The 22,727-nt window shown below is 38.8% G+C and overlaps 1 protein-coding gene across 2 annotated transcripts in view; it reads right to left on the minus strand.

Moving 5' to 3' along the window:
- Window positions 1-2,041: 2,041 nt before the first annotated feature.
- The window catches only part of DNAJC21 (DnaJ heat shock protein family (Hsp40) member C21), a 31,885-nt gene continuing 11,199 nt past the window's right edge, over window positions 2,042-22,727 (minus strand). The window contains exons 3-13 of one of the 2 annotated variants that reach the window (XR_014326132.1): window positions 22,173-22,296; window positions 21,737-21,859; window positions 21,057-21,361; window positions 19,677-19,828; window positions 17,631-17,718; window positions 15,286-15,444; window positions 14,835-14,877; window positions 10,219-10,391; window positions 7,367-7,442; window positions 6,444-6,838; window positions 2,042-3,281 (exon numbers count right to left, since the gene is read on the minus strand). Coding sequence is in view for 1 of the 2 variants with exons in the window: in XM_082837293.1 (XP_082693419.1) it covers window positions 6,674-6,838; window positions 7,367-7,442; window positions 10,219-10,391; window positions 14,835-14,877; window positions 15,286-15,444; window positions 17,631-17,718; window positions 19,677-19,828; window positions 21,057-21,361; window positions 21,737-21,859; window positions 22,173-22,296 (1,408 nt within the window). In the remaining variant the exon portion in view is untranslated. Of the gene's footprint in view, window positions 3,282-6,362; window positions 6,839-7,366; window positions 7,443-10,218; window positions 10,392-14,834; window positions 14,878-15,285; window positions 15,445-17,630; window positions 17,719-19,676; window positions 19,829-21,056; window positions 21,362-21,736; window positions 21,860-22,172; window positions 22,297-22,727 lie in introns of those variants that run through there. The other variant, XM_082837293.1, reaches the window with a different exon arrangement.

Consider the following 22,727-nt stretch of genomic DNA (forward strand, 5'->3'; position numbering starts at 1 on the left):
ACCTTGATTCTCAAACTGTTGCTGTTATGAGGATTCAGTTGTCCAGGACCTGAGGCGGGTAGGGCCCTTGGGCAGTAGGGCTGGCAAGGCCCCAGGAAGAGCGGCTGGGATTAGGGAACAGAGACTGGATCTCCCTGGGCCCACCTCTGGCCACCGGATTCTGGAAGACAAAGGGGGACTGGTTTAAAGGCACCTATAGAGCGGGTGTGGAGAGCACCAAAGACGTCTCTCTCCAGCTGCACAGCTTTCTCTCAGGTGAGCCCAGATCGCAGAACACACAGCTCAGCTAAAAAGTGCCTGCAGATGGGCACGCCCACTTGGGATAAGTTTTCTCCTCAATCTCCTTGCAGTGATTAGCCATCTGCACTGAGCCTGCGCTTTCAAAACCCAATTCAAGTTTGGAGAGAAAGCACGTGCACGCAGCACCGGTTTTTGAAGAAGCTGTTCAGCGGAGAGTGGTGTGAGCTCACTCGCCAGAGCGCTCATCAAGCTGCTGGGCTTCCCTGGAGCTGCAGGTAGAGAACCCCAGCCCAGGATCCTGCCGTCACTCAGGGAATCCCCCTACCCCCAGGGCAGGCATCCTTCTATGGCATTTCCAGCAGAGAACCCTGACCGGACAGTTACAGAACATCCTAAGAGACGGATTCCACTATTGGATGGAACTGTTGGAAGTTCTGCTTCACATATGCTGAGACTACTGTTACCTCGTACACAAAAGTATGAGTTATTATTAAATTTGAAAATAAGAAAAGTACCTGAAGATATATTAACTACATACCAATTTATCTAAATGCGGAGAGACACCATGACCTTTTTGTTTTAGAAATTGTTAGAAACTTTCTCTAAGTGACATTCAAATAATTTATACTGCGAAGGATAATTTGAACCCTTCCTTGCTTTCAGAAGGCATTTTGTATCCGAAAGGACATCAGTGATGCTGGGGCCCTGTCTCATTTTAATGGCAAAGTAATTCTCTGTACAAATGCACTGAGTCTTCTAACATAATTAGGATCAATGATCGTCAAGACAGTTTCCATTGGTATCACACAACCACGTTGAAATAGCATATTTTCAGCTTTAGCATGTAAAAATTTTGTTCCATTTGAGCCAGAAAGAATTTCAATATATACACTAGTACTTAAAAAAAAAAAAAAAAAAAAATAGGGCTTCCCTGGTGGCGCAGTGGTTGGGAGTCCGCCTGCCGATGCAGGGGACACGGGTTCGTGCCCCGGTCCGGGAAGATCCCACGTGCCGCGGAGCGGCTGGGCCTGTGAGCCATGGCCGCTGAGCCTGCGCATCCGGAGCCTGTGCTCCGCAACGGGAGAGGCCACAACAGTGAGAGGCCCGCGTACCGCAAAAAAAAACAACAACAACAACAACAATACACCATAGGATCAATATAATCATGGATTTCTCTGCAAATTACCATCCCCATTAGATGATTTCAGAAACCAAAGTGAACAGTTAAATAAAGCAAGAAAATTTATAAGCAGAAGAGATTATTGAAAATAAGTAAAAGCTAATAGCTATCGAGTGCCTATCATGTGCCAGGCAGTGTTCACACTTAAGTTTTCACCTTTACAATTCGGCAAGGTTGATTTCACCCTTATTTTACAGATGAAAAAAAATAAAAGAGGTTTAAGTTTAAACGACTTGCCCAAGATCACATAATTAGTGCTGCCACTGTAACCTGATCCCAGATCTCTCAGAGCTAAGAGTCCACATCCTTGCCACTGTTGAAGCTATACCTCTCATATGGGGAGGGAACAATACACACGGTGAAATAAGAAGCGACTGGCTATATTCAATATCCTGAGATAAACCATAAGGAGAAATAATATTAAAAAGAATGTATATATATGCGTGACTGAATCGCTTTGCTGTACAGCAGAAATTAACACATTATAAACCAACTATACTTCAATTAAAAAAAAAAAGCAATCAGGACGTGAGTCACCTGCAACAGGAAATGCAAAACAACAGAGGCTTCAGTAATGCAGGAGTTTTATTTCTCTTGAATGCAGAAGGAGGTTGTCTGGGTCTTATAGGGTCCCTCTACATGTCAAGGATGGAAGCTCCTGGGCTTCAGTTTCTCTGCCCTGTGAGGATTCATGGTCCCAGACAGGGGTAGAGTGCCAACCATTACCTACCCGTTCACTGAAGCTGGCGGAGGAAGGAATAAGGACATCCCACATCTTTCAGGACATGTCCCCAAAGTTGCTCAGATCACTGACCAGAACTTACAGACTCCTAGCTGCAAGGGAGGCTAGGAAGGTAAAATTTTAGGTGGCTTTGTGCCCAATCAAAAATCAGAATTATAAGGAAGAAGGGGAGAATGAATATTGAGAGAAACAAGTAACAGCCTCTGCCACAGTGAGCTTATGGAATATGCTAGGAATAAAATGTAGACCTGAAAACCTTTATCTCCCCTTTCGTGCAAGTGTATTTTCTATTAACAAAAAATGGAACATTAATTTGTATTTCTCTGGATATTTGAAGTATTTCATGAAAACATGTTAGTAGAGTGATAAACCCTCATTACCCACCACCCAGAATTAATGCTAACATCTTCCTTCAGATCTTAATTAGAAGTCTTGCCTCAGATAAGGCCCCTTTGCTGCCACGCCCCCATTCCACCCCTCTCCCTCCGTTTCCAGAGGCAACTACTTTTCTGAATGATGTGTTTCCCATTGATGGTTCTATATTTTCTCTCTATAAATAACAACAGTACTTTAAAAAAACTATATATAAGTGGCATACATGTCACCTTCTGACAGCTTGTTTTCATTCAGTATTTTTTTAAGGCTAGCCATTGGTATTACATATCCAGTTCACTCATTTGAACTGCTTGTTTGCCATCTTATTTGTCCATTATACAATTTATCCACTTTCTTGTTCACGGAGATTTAGGGTCCATCTCCAACTTTTCCCAGATACAAGCAATTCAGCTGTGATCAGCCACTAAGTCTCCTTGTCCACAGGCGCCTGGATTCCTGAGAGCACTGCTTCTCAAGATGCAAGAAGCATGCGAGTCACCTGAGAAGTCTTGTTAATTGCAAATTCTCACCCAGCAGGTCAGGAGTGGGACCTGGGTGACAGTCCTCAGGTAGAGCCCATGCTGTGCCTCTGCAGACACTGTGAGACTCTAGTATACCCCTGGAGCTGTCAGGTCAGGGGGTACGTCTTCAACTTTCATAGCCACCATCAAACTGAAGCAATTGTTCCCATTTCTCCATTCTCACCAACACTTGATCTTGTGAGACTTTTTGCCTTTTGCCAATCTGAAAACATGAAACAACTAAGTCATATTTCCCTGATTATCAGTGACAATGATCACCTTTTCATACTGTTTTGACTATTCAAGCTTTTTCTGTTCATATATTTTACCCATTTTTCTAATGCAGTGGTTCTGAGCGTGGTCTGAGGACCCTGGGAGATCCACAAGGTCCTTCTTTTTCCAATTTCCTATCCACATGAGGCTCAATTTTCTTCACATACTTTAACCAAAACATACAGCAACAGACTGATTGAAGAAGCAGCTATCAGAATCCAGCTGTCTTCTATTGAGCCAGACATTAAAGAGATTTTCAGAAATGTAAAACAAATGCCTCTCTTCTCATTAAACTTTCATTTTGAAAAAGTTATTTTCCATAAATGTTATTTAACATGTATTATTTTAAATAAGGTAATACTTCAAAAATTCCTCTATTTTCATTTCTAATAGAGTAAATATCAGTAGATATAAACTACATACACAAAACCACTTTGGGGTTCTCAATTTTTGAGACTGTAAAGGGATCTTGATACCAAAAAGTTTGAGAACTGCTCGGTATTAATGCATAACTGTCAATTGCTCACTGATTTATAGGAGGTTCTTTTGTCGTTTAATGTATTCTGGATACTAATCCTTTGTCAGTTATATGTATCAAAACATTTTCTCCCAGTCTGAGGCTTGTCTTTTTACTTATGTTGCCTATTGTTCTGCAAAAGTTTTCATTTTGATGCCATCCTATTTTCCTATAGTGCTATGCTTTTGATAAGGATACTGTTCCTATTTTGAAATAGGGAAGGTCTCACTGGGCTTTATGGAGAACCCTAGCTTTGGTACCACTGAATGAATTGTGGAGGAATAAACGGGATTTCCCCTAACCCTCTCCTTCCAGAACCCTCAAGCTATGCACCTTCTACACTTGAGCTAACTTCAATCAAGATGGTAGTTACCAATGAGCTTTAATGAGATTAACGTAAAATATGTGCTCATGTATTTTTGAATATTCTGCTCTGCCTCAGACAAACAAAATCGAACGTCTGTGATCCACCAAAAATAACATTTTACCCTTGCCATAACATATGTTTCTGTTTTCCTCTTCAGAAGTAGATTGGAAAGCAAATTCCCATAAAACTTAAAGCGCATTTAATTCAGCACATACAGTTCTATCTGCAAATATTTTAACTGAAAAAGATTTAACTCATCTAAATTCAATAACATTGTGTATAAAGCTTTTGTATTTAAAAAACGTTTTCATATGTACTATTTTGTTTGATCTTCATAATAATCCTGGGTGATAAATGGAGACAATATTATTATGCTAACAACTGTGTTAGAGATAAGGAAAACGAGGTTCAGAGAAGTTAAATGACTTATCAGCGTCACACACAGGATTAGAACTGAAATCTAATTTCTGATCACAACTGATGAAGATCTCTTAAAAAGTATGGATGACTTCTGTCAATGAGAATAAAAGTGACAAGAAACCCCAATCAATCCTCACATGTAGCAGGAATAAATTTAAATATGCCTGCATGGTTGGTACAAGGGAAAGCAAGGAAGGTCTGAAGGGCATTTGCAGGACATTCTCTACCTTTCAAGATGACTTCCTATTTTTTACTGAACAATAAATAACATGTGACTAATATGCCCTCCCATTCATTAATATTCCTATTCATAATTATGGCCAATTCATCTAGTTCAAATTAGAGGAAGGTGGTGAGTGTTCAGATGAAGCCTGGGAGGAAAAGACCAAAGACAGAAAACTGGCTGGCATTTCCCCTGAAGGGACCAAGAAAGGGGGGAAAACAATTAGGAGGAATTAGCAATAGAAGTTAGAAAGGGAAGAAGGTAAAGAAAATAAACATCTATCTAAATGAAAAAGAAACAAACTAAAAATTAAGCTACAAATGCATATTTTCAAGTCCATCTCACAGAATGATCCGTATCATCAATACTATCAATGAAGCTTTCAGAAAAGACCTCGCCCTCGGGGACCCTGTGTTTTAGAACTTATGCATAACTGAAGATTGTTTCATTTGAAGATCAAGGATATAAGGAGAGAAATAACTTCACTGAACAGCAAGTACTTATTTCAAGATAGTGAGTTCAAAGTTACTTTCAAGACCAACTAAAAGCATTGCCTATTTAATCCACCCTAAAACCTGACTCATCACTGATCCATATACTTGACCACACTCACTTATAAAGATTCTCTGTATTTCTTTTTTCATCTTTGCTACAGAGTAGATAATCTAGGGCATAAATATCAGCCCTAGTGAAAAATCTTTCATTAAAAAAGTTTCTCTCTTGGGGCTTCCCTGGTGATGCAGTGGTTGAGAGTCCACCTGCCAATGCAGGGGACACGGGTTCGTGCCCTGGTCCGGGAAGATCCCACATGCTGCGGAGCGGCTGGGCCCATGAGCCTGCGCGTCTGAAGCCTGTGCTCCGCAACGGGAGAGGCCACAACAGTGAGAGGCCCGCATACAGCAAAAAAAAAAAAGGTAAAGGAAAAGTTTCTCTCCACTGAATGATGGAAAAAACAAAAGAACTTCTGAAAATAGTGAAAAAACCCAAGGCAGAATACCCCTTGTTAAATAGAATAAATTCTGAACCATCTGCTACCTTGATCAATCATGCTTTACAGCTGTCCCTATGCCTAAGGAGGACACACCCTATAAATCTGTTCCATCTCCGTGAGCCAAATCAGACTGAAAAACCAAAAGATATATCTTATTGATAATTACCAGTAAAATCTCAAGTTAAATCAATATAATTATACCTTGAAGAGATACTATTCTTGAAAAACAACCATATATGTTCAATTAGTTTCTACTTATCATTGTCCTTGAGGGGAAAAAAAATGCAGTAATTAACAACAGGTTATTTAGAAGTAGTTTTAAAATCAGAACTGGAATCATGGTATCAGGTGGAAAAAATCCATGACGATTTTAAAATGATCTGAGTCTTCAACAGATCGTGAAGCATAACAAAACACAAAACCACTGAATCATAGAAAAATGCTTATCATATAAAAATACTTTCACTTAATGTGAAATTCACAAAATGAAACAGAAAGGAGCATTTGTACGTGTTAAAATAATTTAATTCTCTCTGTACATTTCTGTCCACATGAGCCAAGAGAAGTCAAGAATGCATACTTTACAGTATTTACCTGTTCTGAGACATTCAAGTCAATTCAGATGGCAAAAGTAGAATTCAATCACCAATGAAATGTTTAAAAAATATATATTAAACAAAAAAATGTTTCTACAAGATAAAAATAATCTCCCACAATGCAATAAATTGCAGATGACTGAAATTTTAACTCTTTAGATGATTTCAGTTCAGTTTTTGGTGTCAAAATCTAGAGACAATCAAAAAGAAAAAGCATTGGCAGGATTTCTATCTGTTTTTACGTTTCTCTTTTTTGCTTCGACTATCTGTTACACTGTTTAAAGATGATGATGAAGGTGCTCTTGCATGACCTGTGGCCTTTAGATGGTCAAAAAGTTTATTCCGGGATGGAAATTCACTATGGCAGGTTGTACAGCTGATAAGAACATCACTCTGAGAAGGAGAAAAAAAAAAAAAAGAAAAAACAACATAAAAAAAATAAACAAAAGCAAGTATTATTATCTGAGAGCAGTGTTTTCACGTTGAGATTAAATATCAAACAACTGCAAAATAAAGACCTTGTAACACAATGGACAGCTACTAAGACAGGCTCAACAGAGGCAGTTGTTCTTGGAAGTCGAGTTCCATTAACCAACACCATCAACTTTAAGGGTCCTGAGACATTCAACAGGACATACCACATGGATAAGGCTTTGGATTTCAGAGTAATGGAAAACAGAACAGTAACTGTTCTGGTACAATCTGATATGTCCAGTGTGCTTCTGCTTAAAGAAAAAAATGTCAGCGGCACATACATAAATTCTACGTTCGTCAAGGAAAACCGCTGATGGAGCCACATCTATGCAGCAGGTGCAGAAGGGCTCACCAAATACACACTTAATGTCTTCAGAATTAGAATTAAGATTATACTGCTTAAATAACAAGGTCCACTGAAGAGTTGTCAATAGTATTTTGACCTACCACTGTCTGTAGTTCAGCAGGTACTCTGACAGATTTTTTAGTATCTCTGGCTTTCTTTCCTTTGGGTTTAGAAACACTGGAAAATAAATGAAAGGATTCAGTATAATCCAATAATAATGTACCCCTTTTAACTGTCACCTTGCTCCCAAGAAGACTCAAAAGAGTGACATGCATTTTAAAGGCTAATTCATTCATTTTAATGGCCAAGTAAATTAATTTTCACATCTCAAATGAACAGCTTTAAAAAACAACTTTAGAGATCATCAGATATCAAATTTGACACAAAAACGAAGGAATTTACTTAAAAGTTGAAACACAAGCTAAAACAAGAATACTAAAAGAGCTCCGAACTTTTATATGGTGTATTTTTGTAAAAAAGCTAATTAATACTCCATTTACTGAAGCAAACCATCTTCACGGCCAACCAGTAGTACTCACAAATAATCTATGACATTAAGTGTGTGTTTCTCCAAAGACACAACTTGTTAAACCTGATCCAGTTGATGACAAACATTTCATCAGTTCCACAGTGAAATGAGAAAAACACTGTAATGCATTTTTTATAGAATTACATTTGTTAAATGTAAAGAATTTTCTTTTATTAAGATTTTGTCCTTTCTGCTGATCTGTGGGGTTTTCTCCCCTGTATTCTATAACCCAGAAATTGCCAGCCAGTATAGTCAGTTTCCTCCTGTTCTGCTTTAACTCCACAACATCCCTCTGGCTTAATCTGTATGAATTTTCATTTTCCTTAGTCCTCTCATACTTTTTCCCTCATTTGTGCTGACCAAATTCTTAGGGTAAAATCTGAGCACAACCGAATTTACAGACCAGAGGGAGTGGGTTACAACCAATGAGTTATAATGCTGCCAAGCACTCGAGTATTCCATTCTTCGAGCGGAACCCAGGAGTCTGTATTAAGTTAAACGGCCTACACATTCACCCGATGCTGATTAGGAGTACAGCACAGCATTATGCAGTATTCAGCCAGGTTTGAAAGCATCAAGAAAAAGACACAATGACATAAAAGGCAACAGATTAACATTTACTAATTTACAGAATATCATCACAGATAGGCCACAAATATATCCAAGAAAATTCAGGATAATATTCCCAAAGAACAATTCACCTTATTATGAAAGGCAGCAGCTACATCTCTGAAGCTAATATCTAAGACGTTATCTTTAAAAAGTACTCTAGAGAGGATATAATGTACAGCATATGAATATACTCAATAATACTGCCCTAACTTTGTATGGCGACAGACGGTTCCTAGACCTGTTGTGGTGATCAGTTAATGTAATGTATATAAATGTCAAATCACTATGTTGTATACCTGACACTAAAATAACATTCTATGTTAACTATATTTCAATAAAACAATAAAAAGGAAGAAATAAAAATGTGCCCTAGATACACACACGTTTTAGGTAGCTAGTAGCATCCACGCACTGCAGAGCAGCAGCAGAGGGGACACCTGCCGGTGGGGGCGGGCTATCTATCCCAGCCCCGTCACTCCTCAGCAGTGAAGACACCATTTGAATTCTCTGACTCTTTTTCTCACATCATTAAGTGAGAAAGCTGAACTTCACTACTTCACTAGTAGTTGCGAAAGTCTGAGTTTGAGCAATGAGAACCCTTTTTCCTCCCCCAAATGAATCCCACGTGGAGGTACTGTGGAAAATGAATGAAAATACTTTAGCTCTAGATGACGGAGGTGTCCAGGGGCCTGGAGCCCCACTTCTGGCCCATCCCTCATACACCCAAGCAGCCTCTGAGGGACCTTCACAGGATGCTTGGGCCCCGTGGAGCTAGTGAACTGGGTCCTTCAAGTAGTCAGGCAGATGGGATTAAATGCCGACTTTCCCACTTACCAGCTTTTGTTCTGGGGCAAGTCATAACCCAGACTCAGTTTCCTCATGTTTAACATGGGAACACACACCAAGCATCAGAGCAGTGTGTAACCTCCCCTTCCAGCTTTCCACTGTCCAAAGTCTTCCAAGGCAGGCATCCAGGCTACCCGTGTATGGAGCTCCTTGTTCTCCTTTTCCTACAGCTCCAGGCCTACTCTAGGCTTCCATGGCATTTCTCTCCTCATTTATGGCACCTAAATCCCACACCCCTCACTGTTACTCCAGCGTTGAGCATTTTCAACTCAGGCTTCCACCTCACTCTGTCATTTGAACTCTTTTTTCATGGTCCTGTGACAGGAACCTGCGGTTGCCTACTGTTCAGATCTTTCCTCAAGGAATAAGAAATTATTCTGCTCCAGAGGAACAGAGGAGGATGGGAGCGAGAAAGTCAGACAAGGAGAGGAGGGGAAAAGGAATGCCACCTGCCCTGAGCGAGACCTTCCCCTGGCCAGCCGCTGTGGCCTGTGCAGCACCAGGACTCCTGGGCCTCCAGAGCACAAGGGCCCCAAGCTGTGCACATATGCCCTGACGACCTGCACGGGGGCTGAAGGCAGGATGCCTGGCCCGAGCATGGAGGTTTGGTCAGTGATACTCAGGCGAATGGGGCACAGTCTGGTCTGTAGTCTTGTTCTCAGGCAAGTGCCAAGGATTACTGACCCTGGGCAAAATAAGAACCTGAGCAGGATAAAGGGAACAAAAACTGGGTCCACGTGACTCCTTTCTGCTTTGGGCCATGTTGCTGCAATGTCTGAGCATACTGTCTAGCATTCTCCCTCCAACACCGTCCTCTGTAAACGTACGTGTGTAGGTGTAAATCACAGATACATCTGACTCATGGTGTCCATCACGGGAAAGGGGGTTTTATTTGATAGATGAAAAGCCATCCTCACCACCAGCATTAAGTAATTAGAAAACAACAAGCAACTCTGACTTACTTACCTTTTAGCTTCACTTTTGGGGTCATCACACCGTTCCACAGTCTCTGTAACACCGACATTTTCTTGGGGACTATCTTCCAATCCTTTGGCACTGCCTTGATTTAGGCTGTTATCTTCTGGATCAACCTTTACTGCTTCTCCAGTTCCATTTTCATTGAAATTATCATCATAATTCTAGGTAAGAAAACATGTGTGCCATTACAAAACAAATAATATAATACTACTGGCTTTTTATGTTATGTTGCCAAATAGTTACAATAAACAATGGTAATGTGCTGTACACTCTGGTAGGAGGATATCTTCAGGAAATAAAAAGGAGAGGCAGGGGCTTCCCTGGTGGCGCAGTGGTTGAGAGTCCGCCTGCCGATGCAGGGGACGCGGGTTCGTACCCCAGTCCGGGAGGATCCCACATGCTGCTGAGCGGCTGGGCCTGTGAGCCATGGCCGCTGAGCCTGCGCGTCCGGAGCCTGTGCTCCGCAATGGGAGAGGCCACAACAGTGAGAGGCCCGTGTACCGCAAGAAAAGAAAAGAAAAAAAAAAAAAAAAAAAAAAAAGGAGAGGCAGACAATAACTTAACATGAATGCCCATTACAGAAATACTAAATTAGGGAAAATTGGAAACAATCCAAATATTCAATAAGTGAATGGTTGAATATATGAAGGAAAATTATAGAGCTCTTAAAAATCATGTTTCCAAAGATATTGATTCAATTATGTGAAAAAATAGAACATATTAGCAAAAACGAGAGAGAGAGAAAATTATATATATATATATTTTATATATATAAAATTATAATAAAGAGAGAAAATTATATATAACCTCTGATCACAACTCAATTCAACATTAAGTAATATCTATAGACAGAATTAGGGATGATATTTATACTCTTCCGTATTTTCCAAATGATCTGCAACGAGCAACTATTTTACAATCAGGAAAAAAAGAAAACACCACCAAACAGGCATGATAAAAGAAAAAACACCTGACCAACACATCTTCGCTAAATACAACTGATCTGTTTTTGTCTCAGGTAACATTTTGCCGTGTCTGCTTTCTCCCTCTCTTCTTCCCATGTTCCTTCTCTCTGCACCCACCCTCCAACTATGAAAGCAAGCTGCAGGTAGATCTCACGTATCTCCTAAGAACAGAAACACTCTCCTACATAACCACAATTCCCTCTTCACACTCAAGAATTTAACATTATCTGTTACACAATCCATATCCACATTCCAGTAATGTCCTTTTTTGTAACCCCTGCATTATAGTAGATATAATCCAGGACCAATGTTGCGTTTAGTTGTCAGATCTCTTTAATCACCTTTATTCCAGAACAGTACCCCCCCTCCAGTTTTTTGGTCTTTCATGATACTGACAATTTGATGGCTGCTTTGTAGCATGTCCCATAGTTTGACTTTAATTACTTCCTCGTGATTAGATTCAGGTTAAACATTTCTAGCAGGAATATCATAAAGATAATTCTGTGTCCTCAATACATTATATCAGGAAGCAAAATGTCAGTTCCCATTTTTCAGTGATTAAAGTTTCATCATTTGATTAAGATGGTATTGCCAGGTTTTTCTACTGTTAAGTACCTTTTTCTTTTTTTAATATGTGCAGAGTGTTACTTTGAGATTGTGTCAATATCCTGTTCCCTAATAACATTCACCCAATGGATCTGGCATCTACTGATGATTCTTATGTGAACCATTTATTACACTGGTGGATACAGAACAGTGATGTTTTCTGCTTCTATTAGTCCTGCCATTTGCATTTGTGTTAATTCATATTCTTGGAATGAAGCATTCCCATCTGCTTCCTTTCTCCAACTCTCTCTTTTTTTAGGCTCAGTATAGATACACGATTTTTTTTTAATAAAATAAATGTCTAAAAATCTATGACCACTATTCTTTTTGATGACTCAAATTTTCCCATATTCGGCAAGCCCTTAAGCTGACTCCTGGGTACTTCTGACTTATCCCCGTCAATTTTTGAATACCCCTTATATTTCTAGCATAGATAATGCAGGCTCACCTTGTATTTTCCCTGTTTCAGCCCTAGAATCAGCCATTTCTCCAAGGACCAAACCCTGACTCCTTTTACTGGGGAAGGGGATTTAGAGACAAAGATGTGTGAACTACATATGCTCATTGCTACTGGGTATCACTGCTTCTGGGCCCTCAGTGTATACTGCTCATGCATGTATTATTTATTTTTTTATATCATGAGCTCATACTGATACCCCCAATTCCAGTCCAACATTAGTGTTCTTCCTCTCTCTTTCCCTCAATTGATACCTGTATTTCCCTTCTCCCACAAGAGAATAGGGTTCCCAACAACCTTAGTATATTTGCTCTATCCTACAATACACATAAGATAGTTTCAGAAATACCACACCAATACCACCAAAATATCCCCTAAGTAAAGCTCAAGATTTCTTCTTTTAGAGTTAATTCTGTCTTTAGAGCATGTCCCAAGGATGGTGTTCAGAGCAGCACATTCTAAACTTTTTTGCGTTAATTCTTCCTTGCTGTCAATTTCAGCTTTGGGGGTTTTCTTTTACAATCCTTGCTGGCTTATGCAAATTTTTCTGACAATACAGAAAACTCCCAATCTGAAGTTTCATGAGTCTCAGCATCTGCTGCTTCCTGCTCTTTTACCTACCCGTGCGTGTCTCCACACTACCCTCCCCTTCAAAAAGAGCTGAGAAAATATGCAGGGAAAGTGCTACATAAAACTTGATCTGAATTGGGGCTGTCTCCCTGATATAATCAGAAACCATAAACAAGAGGTATCATCAAGGAATACATATAGCTTTGGAGGGAAAAAATGGGCTGGTAAACAGAAGCATCTTCCTTGGTAAGAGAATACAAATACATGTGCTTATTGTTGCAATCTTTAGGACCTATCAGGTATAAGTCCCTCTCCATTCCATTTTGTCTTCACTCCAGTGGTTCTGACACACAAGAGAGAAAGTGTTCTAAACAAATGACTACAGAGTCTTTGGGTGGAAGATGATATGAGTCATTTTATAAAAGGAACATATAATTTGCTATGTGGTTTTGTAACTGAGACAAAAAGTTCCAAGTCACAATTTTAATAGTGATTAACTCATGTGTCATGTATCATTTTGGAATATGAAAGACAAAATTATCAAACATATTATAGACATTTGGATAAATAAGCCAAATCTAAAGATTTATGAAAAATTGTTAGTGTATTACCTAAGTTTTCTTAAAAACATTTCCAATTTTTAAAAAGAGCTACATTTAACATTTAATACTTAATATAAGCAAATACAATTAGATTATATTAAAATAGCACAGAAATCAATTCCATTCCCTGTAGAACTACCAAATACCCTTAGTAAAATGGGCAAGTTCATTTTGTTTTTATAGATTCAAAAAATTCACAAGACTGTGTTATACATATAACAACACAATACCCTTTTATTTAATAATAATTCTTAAGATAAGAGGTTAAGTTTGGACCCCCCAGTATGAAATATTTAAACTTGAAAAAACATTTTTTTTCAAGAATCACAATCATTACAAGTTTCTAAGCAAATGCTCCTTTTTTTAACCACTTTTTTTTAATGAAGTATAGTTAATTTACGATGTTGTATTAGTTTCAGGTGTGCACTAAAGTGATTCAGCTACACACATATATATATATTATTTTTCAGATTCTTTTCCATTATACGTTATTACAAGATATTGAATATAGTTCCCCATGCTATACAGTAGGTCCCTGTTGGCTATCTGTTTTATATATAGTACTGTGTACATGTTAATCCCAAACTCCTAATTTGCCTCACCCCCCCCACCACCACTATCCCCTCTGGTAACCATAAGTTTGTTCTCTATGTCTGTGACTCTATTTCTGTTTTGTAAGTAAGTTCATTTGTATCATTTTTTTCGATTCCACAAATAGGTGGTATTTTATGATATTTGTCTTTGTCCGACTTACTTCACTTAATATGATAATCTCTAAGTCCATTCATGTTGCCGCAAATGGCATTATTTCACTCCTTTTTTATGGCTGAGTAATATTTCATTGTGTATATATACTGCACCTTCTTTATCCACTCATCTGTTGATGGACAATTAGGCTGCTTCCATGTCTTGGCTATTGTAAACAGTGCTTCTATGAACACTGGGGTGTATGTATATTTTCAAATTAGAGTTTTCTCCAGACACATGCCCAGGAGTGGGTAAGCAAATTTTCCCTTTCCGAAATTTCATGTACATTATTACAATGATCAATCCCCAGATTTTCATATATTTCTGAGTTGAACTGTTATATTGATTTAAAAATCTTGTCATCACATGTGTCCAAATATTTTTTTAATATGGTCCCCTCAGCTAATCTGTATTATGGGAATTCCACATGCCAAATTTTTAAACACACAGACAACAATAACTAGGTAAATTGGCCACATATATATGAGGTAAAGCACTGAAAAACCAAAATATTTTCAACTCCTTTTAATCTGTTTCACAATCAACATGAAATTAGGGAGCGACAGTCCCTCTCCTTAATACAGATTATACTGAATAAACAAGAGCACTCCAACTTTACATCTGATATTAAATGTTAATAAAACTTTTTCAACATACCTGTGCTGGTTTCTGTTTCTTTTTCTTCTGTTTTTTAGAAAGCCTAAGAACAAATATAAATCAAAACGTCAAATACTTGACTAAGTGGAAAGAAAAAATACTGAAATACTAGTGATACAAACAGAAATAAGATATTAAAACATATTTAATATCATAAAGCATTAAAATAAAAATATCCACATTATCATTTTAGAAAAATGTAACAGTGGTTCAATTGATAGTAGTTAGCATATCAATTACCCAGTTATAAAACCGATTTTAATAGTCATAATATAGTCTATAAAAATTATATCTGACATCATGTCTTTAACCATTTCAATACTATAAAGTTCTCTTAACTAGAAGAAACACAGAAAATATTAGCATAACAGAATAACTTCTTTGAGATAAAACAGCACTTAAATGCAATCTCTAGTGTGCTAAGTAGGTGTAGTGACATTTTTAGAAGTACTTTTGTTTTGGTGCATCCTCCATTTCTTCCTCAGAATTGGCATCCAGACTGTTTTCATCAGTTTGAGGTCCTGAAAAATTTGCTTCCTCCTCCTCCAACTGTTGTTTTAACAAGGCAACCATTTCCCGATGCTTCTTTGATTTTTCATGATTCCTCATGCTGAAAGAACAAGCTGGTATGAGTGACTGCAATGGGATTAATTCACAAGAGTAGTTTACCTCCTTTTGCTTTTTTCCAGAGGGGTCTCCCTTCTCACTGCCACTACCCTAAATGTAAACTAAGACACACCTCTACCCTTCTGTGTGAAACTCTGTAAGCAATGTCTAGTTCAGTGCCCCCATGGGCAACTAAATAACACTTCACAAAACAGAACTGACAACACTTAAGCTATGAGAGTTATATAAACTAAAAAGTAGAAAACTCGTGTCACCACTTTATCTCATCCTGTTCAGATCTGGATTTTTCTAGTTGGGGTTGCCTACTTTTCATTCCCACTAAAATTCTCTCCTTAAGACCGAGGTTCCTTAGAGAAATTGGAACATCTTGTGCCAGAAAGTGAGTGCTCAAAAATATGGCTGGGACATGTCAGAAGGACACAGGAGCCACGTTGAAGGAATTCTCACTAACCACATCTGGGAAATTTGAGCATGAGAAGGGCAACAATGAATTTTAAAGCACTGAAAAGAAATTCATACTGACAACAGACAGGTAAATGTTCTTGTGCACAGCAGAAGGTCAAATGATGACTTATGATGTAGGAGCACTGGCACTGGAAAAGCCTCGTTTTGAAATGATTATAGATAAGATTGGTACAAGCTGAAACCATCAGTGGGTGCTAAATCCAGGAAGGAAATTTTGATGAAGAGAAAGATATCTGCATGGCTTTAAAGTGTCTCCCCGCATATTAAACACGCTGCAAGGGAAAAAATACTAACTATACAGTGGAAAAACAAGACAACACCTTGACTGAATGATCAAAACGATCACCACCAATGAGGGGCAGACAGACTTCTGTCCTTCTAGATAGAAACCCTGAGAGCAACACATGCTTACACAGTAGTCCAGCTAGGAATGCACAACCTGAATCTAATCATGAGGAAATGGACACACCCAAATGAGAAATAGTCTGTTTTTAAAAACCATTTTAAAGGTCAGTTCTCTTCCAAAATGTCAATGGCACAGAAACGGGAACTGGTCCAGATTAAATGAGACTAAATAAATAAATGCAATACATGATCCTAGACGAGATCCTGTATTGAAGTTGGGAAAATGCTACATAGGACATTAATACAGGATCAACTGACAAAAGCGAAATATAGGCAGTAAATGGAATAAAAGTACTACATCAACGTTATAAATTTCCTGAAGTTGACGGCTGTGATTATGTAGAAGAATGTCCTTATTCTTAAGGAATATATACTAAGTGTTCAGAGGTAAAGGAGCACTATGTATGTAACTTACTCTCAGATTATTCAGAAAGAACCTTGTCTGTGTGTGTGGAGAGAGAACGAGCACGTGCAAATGGGGCAAAATGTGAGCAACAGGTGAACCGGGCGCTCTACAGTCTATTCATGCAACTTGTCGGTAAGTTTGACGTCCTTTCCAAATACAAAAGCTACTTTTAAAGCCTCCTTCATCGTTGCTTTTGTTTCCTTGCTTGTTTCTGCCCGCCTTGCGCCACTCCTCCGGCTACGCTATCGCTCTTCCCTGGGGTTACACAGTGACACCACTCAGAACTCCCGAGCTCCATTTCCATCCTTTGCCTCCTCCTCCTTTACTGCACGTGTTTTGCTTCTTTTCCCCTTGCTAATTCTACTCTCATCTTTTCCCAGATTCTAGCCGGCCCCTCCCCGCCTGCCTTATGATAGTATCCTTTCTAATACTGCTCTCTTCGTGACTGTTCCCCTAAGATAAAGTTCTTCGACTTCAGCAACTATACTACAGGCAGGACACATCTGAAGTTCTCGGTCTGGTGGCAACGGTCCTCACGGGAGCGTGACGGCTGGAAGTGAGTTTGCACCAACTGTGGAGAAAGATGACTGGCCTCAGTTTAGCCCCCTTGCCTGTGTGACTCTGCCTTCCTCACCAAAGCAAGCAACGTTTCTTTCTGGAGATAGCGTACACGTTTAAAAAGCAGCTATTACACAGGAACATCACATGAATGAGAATCAGTCCAACAGGCTTACCTGCTGGTACAAATCCTTCTTCCTCCCCTGCTGGGAAGATATCCCCCAAGATGACAGGTGAGGGCTAGTGACCAACTGCTACAAGCATTTTTTTTAGGACTTTCAAAGTGCTACACTTCACCTCAAAAGAGGAGGTAAGTTCAAAGATATTAAACTTACGCCTTTTCCGTCTTGAAAGATTTGTCACATGCTGGGCAGTAAAGGCTATCATAAAGTTCTGCATCCTCAGCCTTGTCACCATCTTTACCTATGAGAGGGAAGCCTACAGTTAAGAGTCCTGTTTGATTAGAACATAAATCTAAAACATGTTAACAAGTAACATCTCTTCAGTAAGTATCTAGAGTTGCACACATATCAGAAACTAAAATTTGTTGCTTCCTCACCAAGAAAAAACAATGTTACCGAGATTTGAGTTGGCCTCTCAAAAGCAGCACTGAATTATACGGGAAGGCTTCCAAACAGATCACTTTACCTTTCAAGTTCTTTTCATAAGCCTACTTAGAAGAAAATTCAAAAAATTCTCAGAGTCCTAGGTATGGGCTAAGTTCAGAAAATCAAATGTCATTTTCATAGTTCTATAACAAAGCAGTTTTTTCAACAAAGGTGTTTTAGTTTATCTCTTGAGCAAGATTTGGTGTGAACACATGTATAATTGTAATCTACTCTTCAATGCTTAAATAAGCTTAGTTTATGACATTCCATCATTATTAGAAAGACAGGTCATAAAATAGCGTATTACACATAAAGTTTAACATTATCTTTACAGACGTTTATAAACTTGAAGCTTTATTACAACGGAATAATTATTATCAATATAGACCACAAAATCTAAGCTCAGTTGAAAGTCTTTGCACAATCCCATATTCTATCTTTATAAGAAATAAGCAAGTAAACTGATTGCCATTTTGGATTTACTATGGGATCGATAAAGAACCCAAGGTATCTCTTCTATATTCTACATTTTTTTTAATAATAAGTAATGGTAATATGATTCTGAAGGACATTCTCACTGAAATCATAAATGATCAAAATACCTCCAATGTTTCGTATAAGATACTTTCTAATTATGTGTACACTTTCAAATAGTTTGATTATTCAAATAGTTAATAAAGAATGCTGGATTTGAAGTCAAAATCTGGATCTAAGAATGTTCTCATATGTTCTCAGACATATGCCAGAGCTTCTCAGTAACAAAGAGATAACTATATGAGCAAAACCTACATATAAGGGACATAGTGTGAGGATCAAGCAAGACCTTATATGTGAAAGCACCTTATAAACTGTAAAACTCTACATAATTATGCCACCTCACGTTTACACAGTGCTTCATAACTATCAAGGCGCTTTCACACATACTACTTGCAATTCATTAAGAAAACATTTAATTTCCTGATCACGTGGAATAAATAAAAGTCTGTCATTTTATCATTTGAGCTATTAGTCTGAAAACCAACATTTGTAAGTAAGGTAAAATTAAGTAAACCATGTTTAGATCAGTTACTTTTATTTCTCATGGAACAGCCAGAGACAGTGGAGAAAGTCAGGTATAGCAATCACTATTCTCAACAATGCCCAATCCTCTCCTTGTAAGGCAGTCACATGCCTGTGCTCTAATGATAGAGGAAGAGAAAAGACACATTTCAGGACACGAAGAGAAGCCCCTCTACAAGTCAGAAATGAGACAATTTATATATGCCAGATAGACTCGTGCACAGTATCGGCTCTTCTGGAAAGAGTTACTATTAAAACTTGACCTACTGCTTAACTGCATTTTTTAAAAATAACCAGTTACACCTGACAATATGCCCATTTCTCAATATATTTATGCAGCCAAATGGTTCAAAACATGGTCAGAAAAGAGTTCGTTAATGAAATTACTGCAATTATACTACTTCCATAGTCTACCTTCACTTGGCCATGCCAAATTATTTTTCATTTCAATTATCTGCCATATTTAAAAACTGGGAGATGGCACATAAAAATCCAGTTTTCCAGCCTCACTTTAAAAACAAACAAACCAAACAAACATGAAACTGGCAACAATCGGCCGGAACCCAGGTGTTCTCCAGATTTTCATCTGCCCTCCCATTCGTTGTTGTCTCACACCTGAGCCCTTTATGGACATCTGTGAGCATCCTGAGTGCACAACCCCTGAACACAAAAACATTTATTTCCTACAGTTTCTTAGTGAATGGAGGAAGTTACCATCCTGTCCGTCTTGGAGTTCCCGTTCTTCCGCTTCATCTTCACCTGATCCATCTCCAAACTCCTTTTCATACTGCGCCTCCATCTCCCTGAGCTCCTTCTCCAAATCGGCCACCGTCATCCAGCTCTGCTCTTTGTACTGCTCTGCCAGTCTAGACACACACAGCACAGTCTCTGCATTGGTTTTATTTATTTTGGGGGCTTAAAACCCATCCCCTGGAGAGCTTCTTCCTCCCAAATTGTCAGCGCCTACAAACTTAAAACCTGTGCTTGGCTGAAACAGGCAAAGTCACTTAAATCTGTTATCTGTTATGTGGTTGATTTTAATTGCTCCACTAGATAATGGGTTTTGAAACATATAACTCTTCGCAACTTAATAAAAGTCTTCAGGTGGGGACTTCCCTGGTGGCGCAGTGGTTAAGAATCCGCCTGCCAACGCAGGGGACACAGGTTCAAGCCCTGGTCCGGGAAGATCCCACATGCCACGGAGCAACTAAGCCCGTGCGCCACAATTACGGACCCTGCGCTCTAGAGCCCATGAGCCACAACTACTGGAGCCCATGGGCCTAGAGCCCGTGCTCTGCAACAAGAGAAGCCACCGCAATGAGAAGCCCACACACTGCAATGAAGAGTAGCCCCCGCTCGCCGCAACTAGAGAAAGCCCGCGCACAGCGACAAGACCCAACGCAGCCAAAAATAAATAAATAAATAAAATTTATTTTAAAAAAAAAGTCTTCAGGTGGTTTTAAACCGTAAGTGTCATGTAAAGTGCTAATTTTTCAAAAGATGAGGTGGGTAGAACTTTCAAGACGTGAATAGTTTTTTAAAGAATGCTATAATGCTCTGGACACAACGCCTTTACAGTGACTCAAAACAACAAAACTTTAAAGGCACTGAGATGAACTAAATATCTAAGCGTATACGGACAGAGTATTGTGTGGTACTTAAAAGCAGCGCACTGGACTGACTTCTAGGGTCCAGTTCCCACCTCTGCAATTTATTAGCTATGTGATCTTGGGCCTCATTTCCTCAAAAGAAAGGATAAAAACCCGAACTTACTTCACAGAATTGTTGCAAGAAAAGCACTTACAACACGGCCTTGTACAGAATGAGAATTCGATTAACGTCAGTTATTATTAAACGTTACAAGAGTCTGAAAAGAATCTCAAGTATAAAGGGCCTCTGAAGGAAAACATCCAACTCAAAAGAAAAATTTTTTCACAGCAGATGAAAAGACATCATCCAATGCCAGAATGTAAAAGAAAGGGATGTAGGCAGAATGAGGATTAAACCCCCCATGAAAGCACCACACCAGGTATCCACTGATGCTTGCTGGGACCAGCACCTACTCATAGACAGGGTCCAGCGAGCACCACATACTTGGCCTGCTTTAGCTTCTGCTGCCGCCTCATTGCTTCGGCTTTCCTCGCCTTCTCTGCATTCTGTTCTTCCACAAGTTTTCGATGAGCCTGCACCCTTCTATCTCTTTTACGGATGAAAGCTGCCAGCTGACGGACAAGCTCGTTCTTCTCTTTCCTTGCTTTGTCTCGAACCTTTTTGTTCTCTTTTTCCATGGCTCGTTTCTCCCAGTGGTTTGAAGCCTGTCGTGTATCATATTCTTCTTTCCAAGCAAAGTTCTTCTGAGTGCAGAAACTCTGCCAATAAGCGTAGAAAGGATGGACTACCTAGTGACAAAGAAAACAGGTAAAATGCTAGATTTTTATTTGGATTTCTTTTTTAGTAAGGCAGCAAATATTGCTGATGCAAAACATCTAAGCTCCTTTCTTCGTATATACAACTTTACTATTAATCAACAGAGAAGACAGTCCTTTGAAGGCTTTACAAAATAACTCTTCAGAATGAATTTGATGAGGAAATTAATGGAATGGGACCAAGATCACTAAATAGTGAAAAGACGGGAGGCGATCAGGAAAAGAAAGAGAGGAAGAGAGTCACAGTAAAAGACTGAGAACTAGAACCCTTCTTCTTAAAATAAAAAAATAGGGAAAAGATACACTGACAAATGCTAATTACAAAATGGCAATGAATTTTTCTTCTACCGTATCATAGTCACTCTGGGAGTCTCCAAAAGTTGGGAAATCCTCAACATCCTCTTCTAAAGAAGATTCTAGTTCTTCCTTGGCAATCATTTCAAAAACATTACGATACACTGTATAAAAGCCCTAAAAAACAGTAACAGAAACACAAATTCTTAACACTCTTGTAGTTTAATTATAGAGTAAGATTTTAAAATGCAACATGAAAAACTTTAATGTTACAGAATTACAGTCCCAAGCTCGGTCACTGAAAGTACATTTAGTTTTCAACTGAAGGTCTTTATATGCTGACAGTTTAAATATGAAAGCTCTGTTTTTCAGTTTCCAAAATGAACATTCCTTCACCTTCTATTGTAGAATAATTTTAGGAATTCTCTTTGCATTTGAGAGTCTTACTTAAAGTACTTGATAAGAAATTATCAGTGAGTTCATTTCTTACCTTTTCATCATCTCCATAACCAGAGTAACAGGTCACAGTGAAATAGTGAAGCAAATCTAAGCTGTCATCTTGATACTCTCCAGCAAGCCCACCTTTAAGCAGAGCCTCTCTATGATTATCATACCTAAACCAAAAAAATTAGCGACATCAGTGAAGGCTGAATAAATAAGAATTCAAAAGGATTCCTTACTCTGAAACAGTCAAAATATAATTATTGTACATTTTAACATGGTCAACCCACAACCAAAAAATCTGAAGAAAAATATCAACAGGCAAAGACTTAATAATCTTTCACAGAAGTGCTGATTAAAACTATGACTGCAACTCCCAGTACGTTACAGGCAGTATACGGTACTAGCCAATACAAAGAGGGGAATTTAATGAGCCAGGGAATGTCCATGACTCTCCCAGAAACGTAGCTGCACTTTCACATGAAAGAGACCTTACTAAATAAGACAGTAGTGGACATCATCTGGTCCACAGGCTAACTACACATTTGGGATCTGGGAATTTACCAACATGGACCAGAATAAAACTCTTCTAATGTTTATGTAA

This window comes from Leucopleurus acutus (assembly GCF_964270905.1).
Source record: "Leucopleurus acutus genome assembly, chromosome: 3".
NCBI classification, from domain to species: domain Eukaryota; kingdom Metazoa; phylum Chordata; class Mammalia; order Artiodactyla; family Delphinidae; genus Leucopleurus; species Leucopleurus acutus.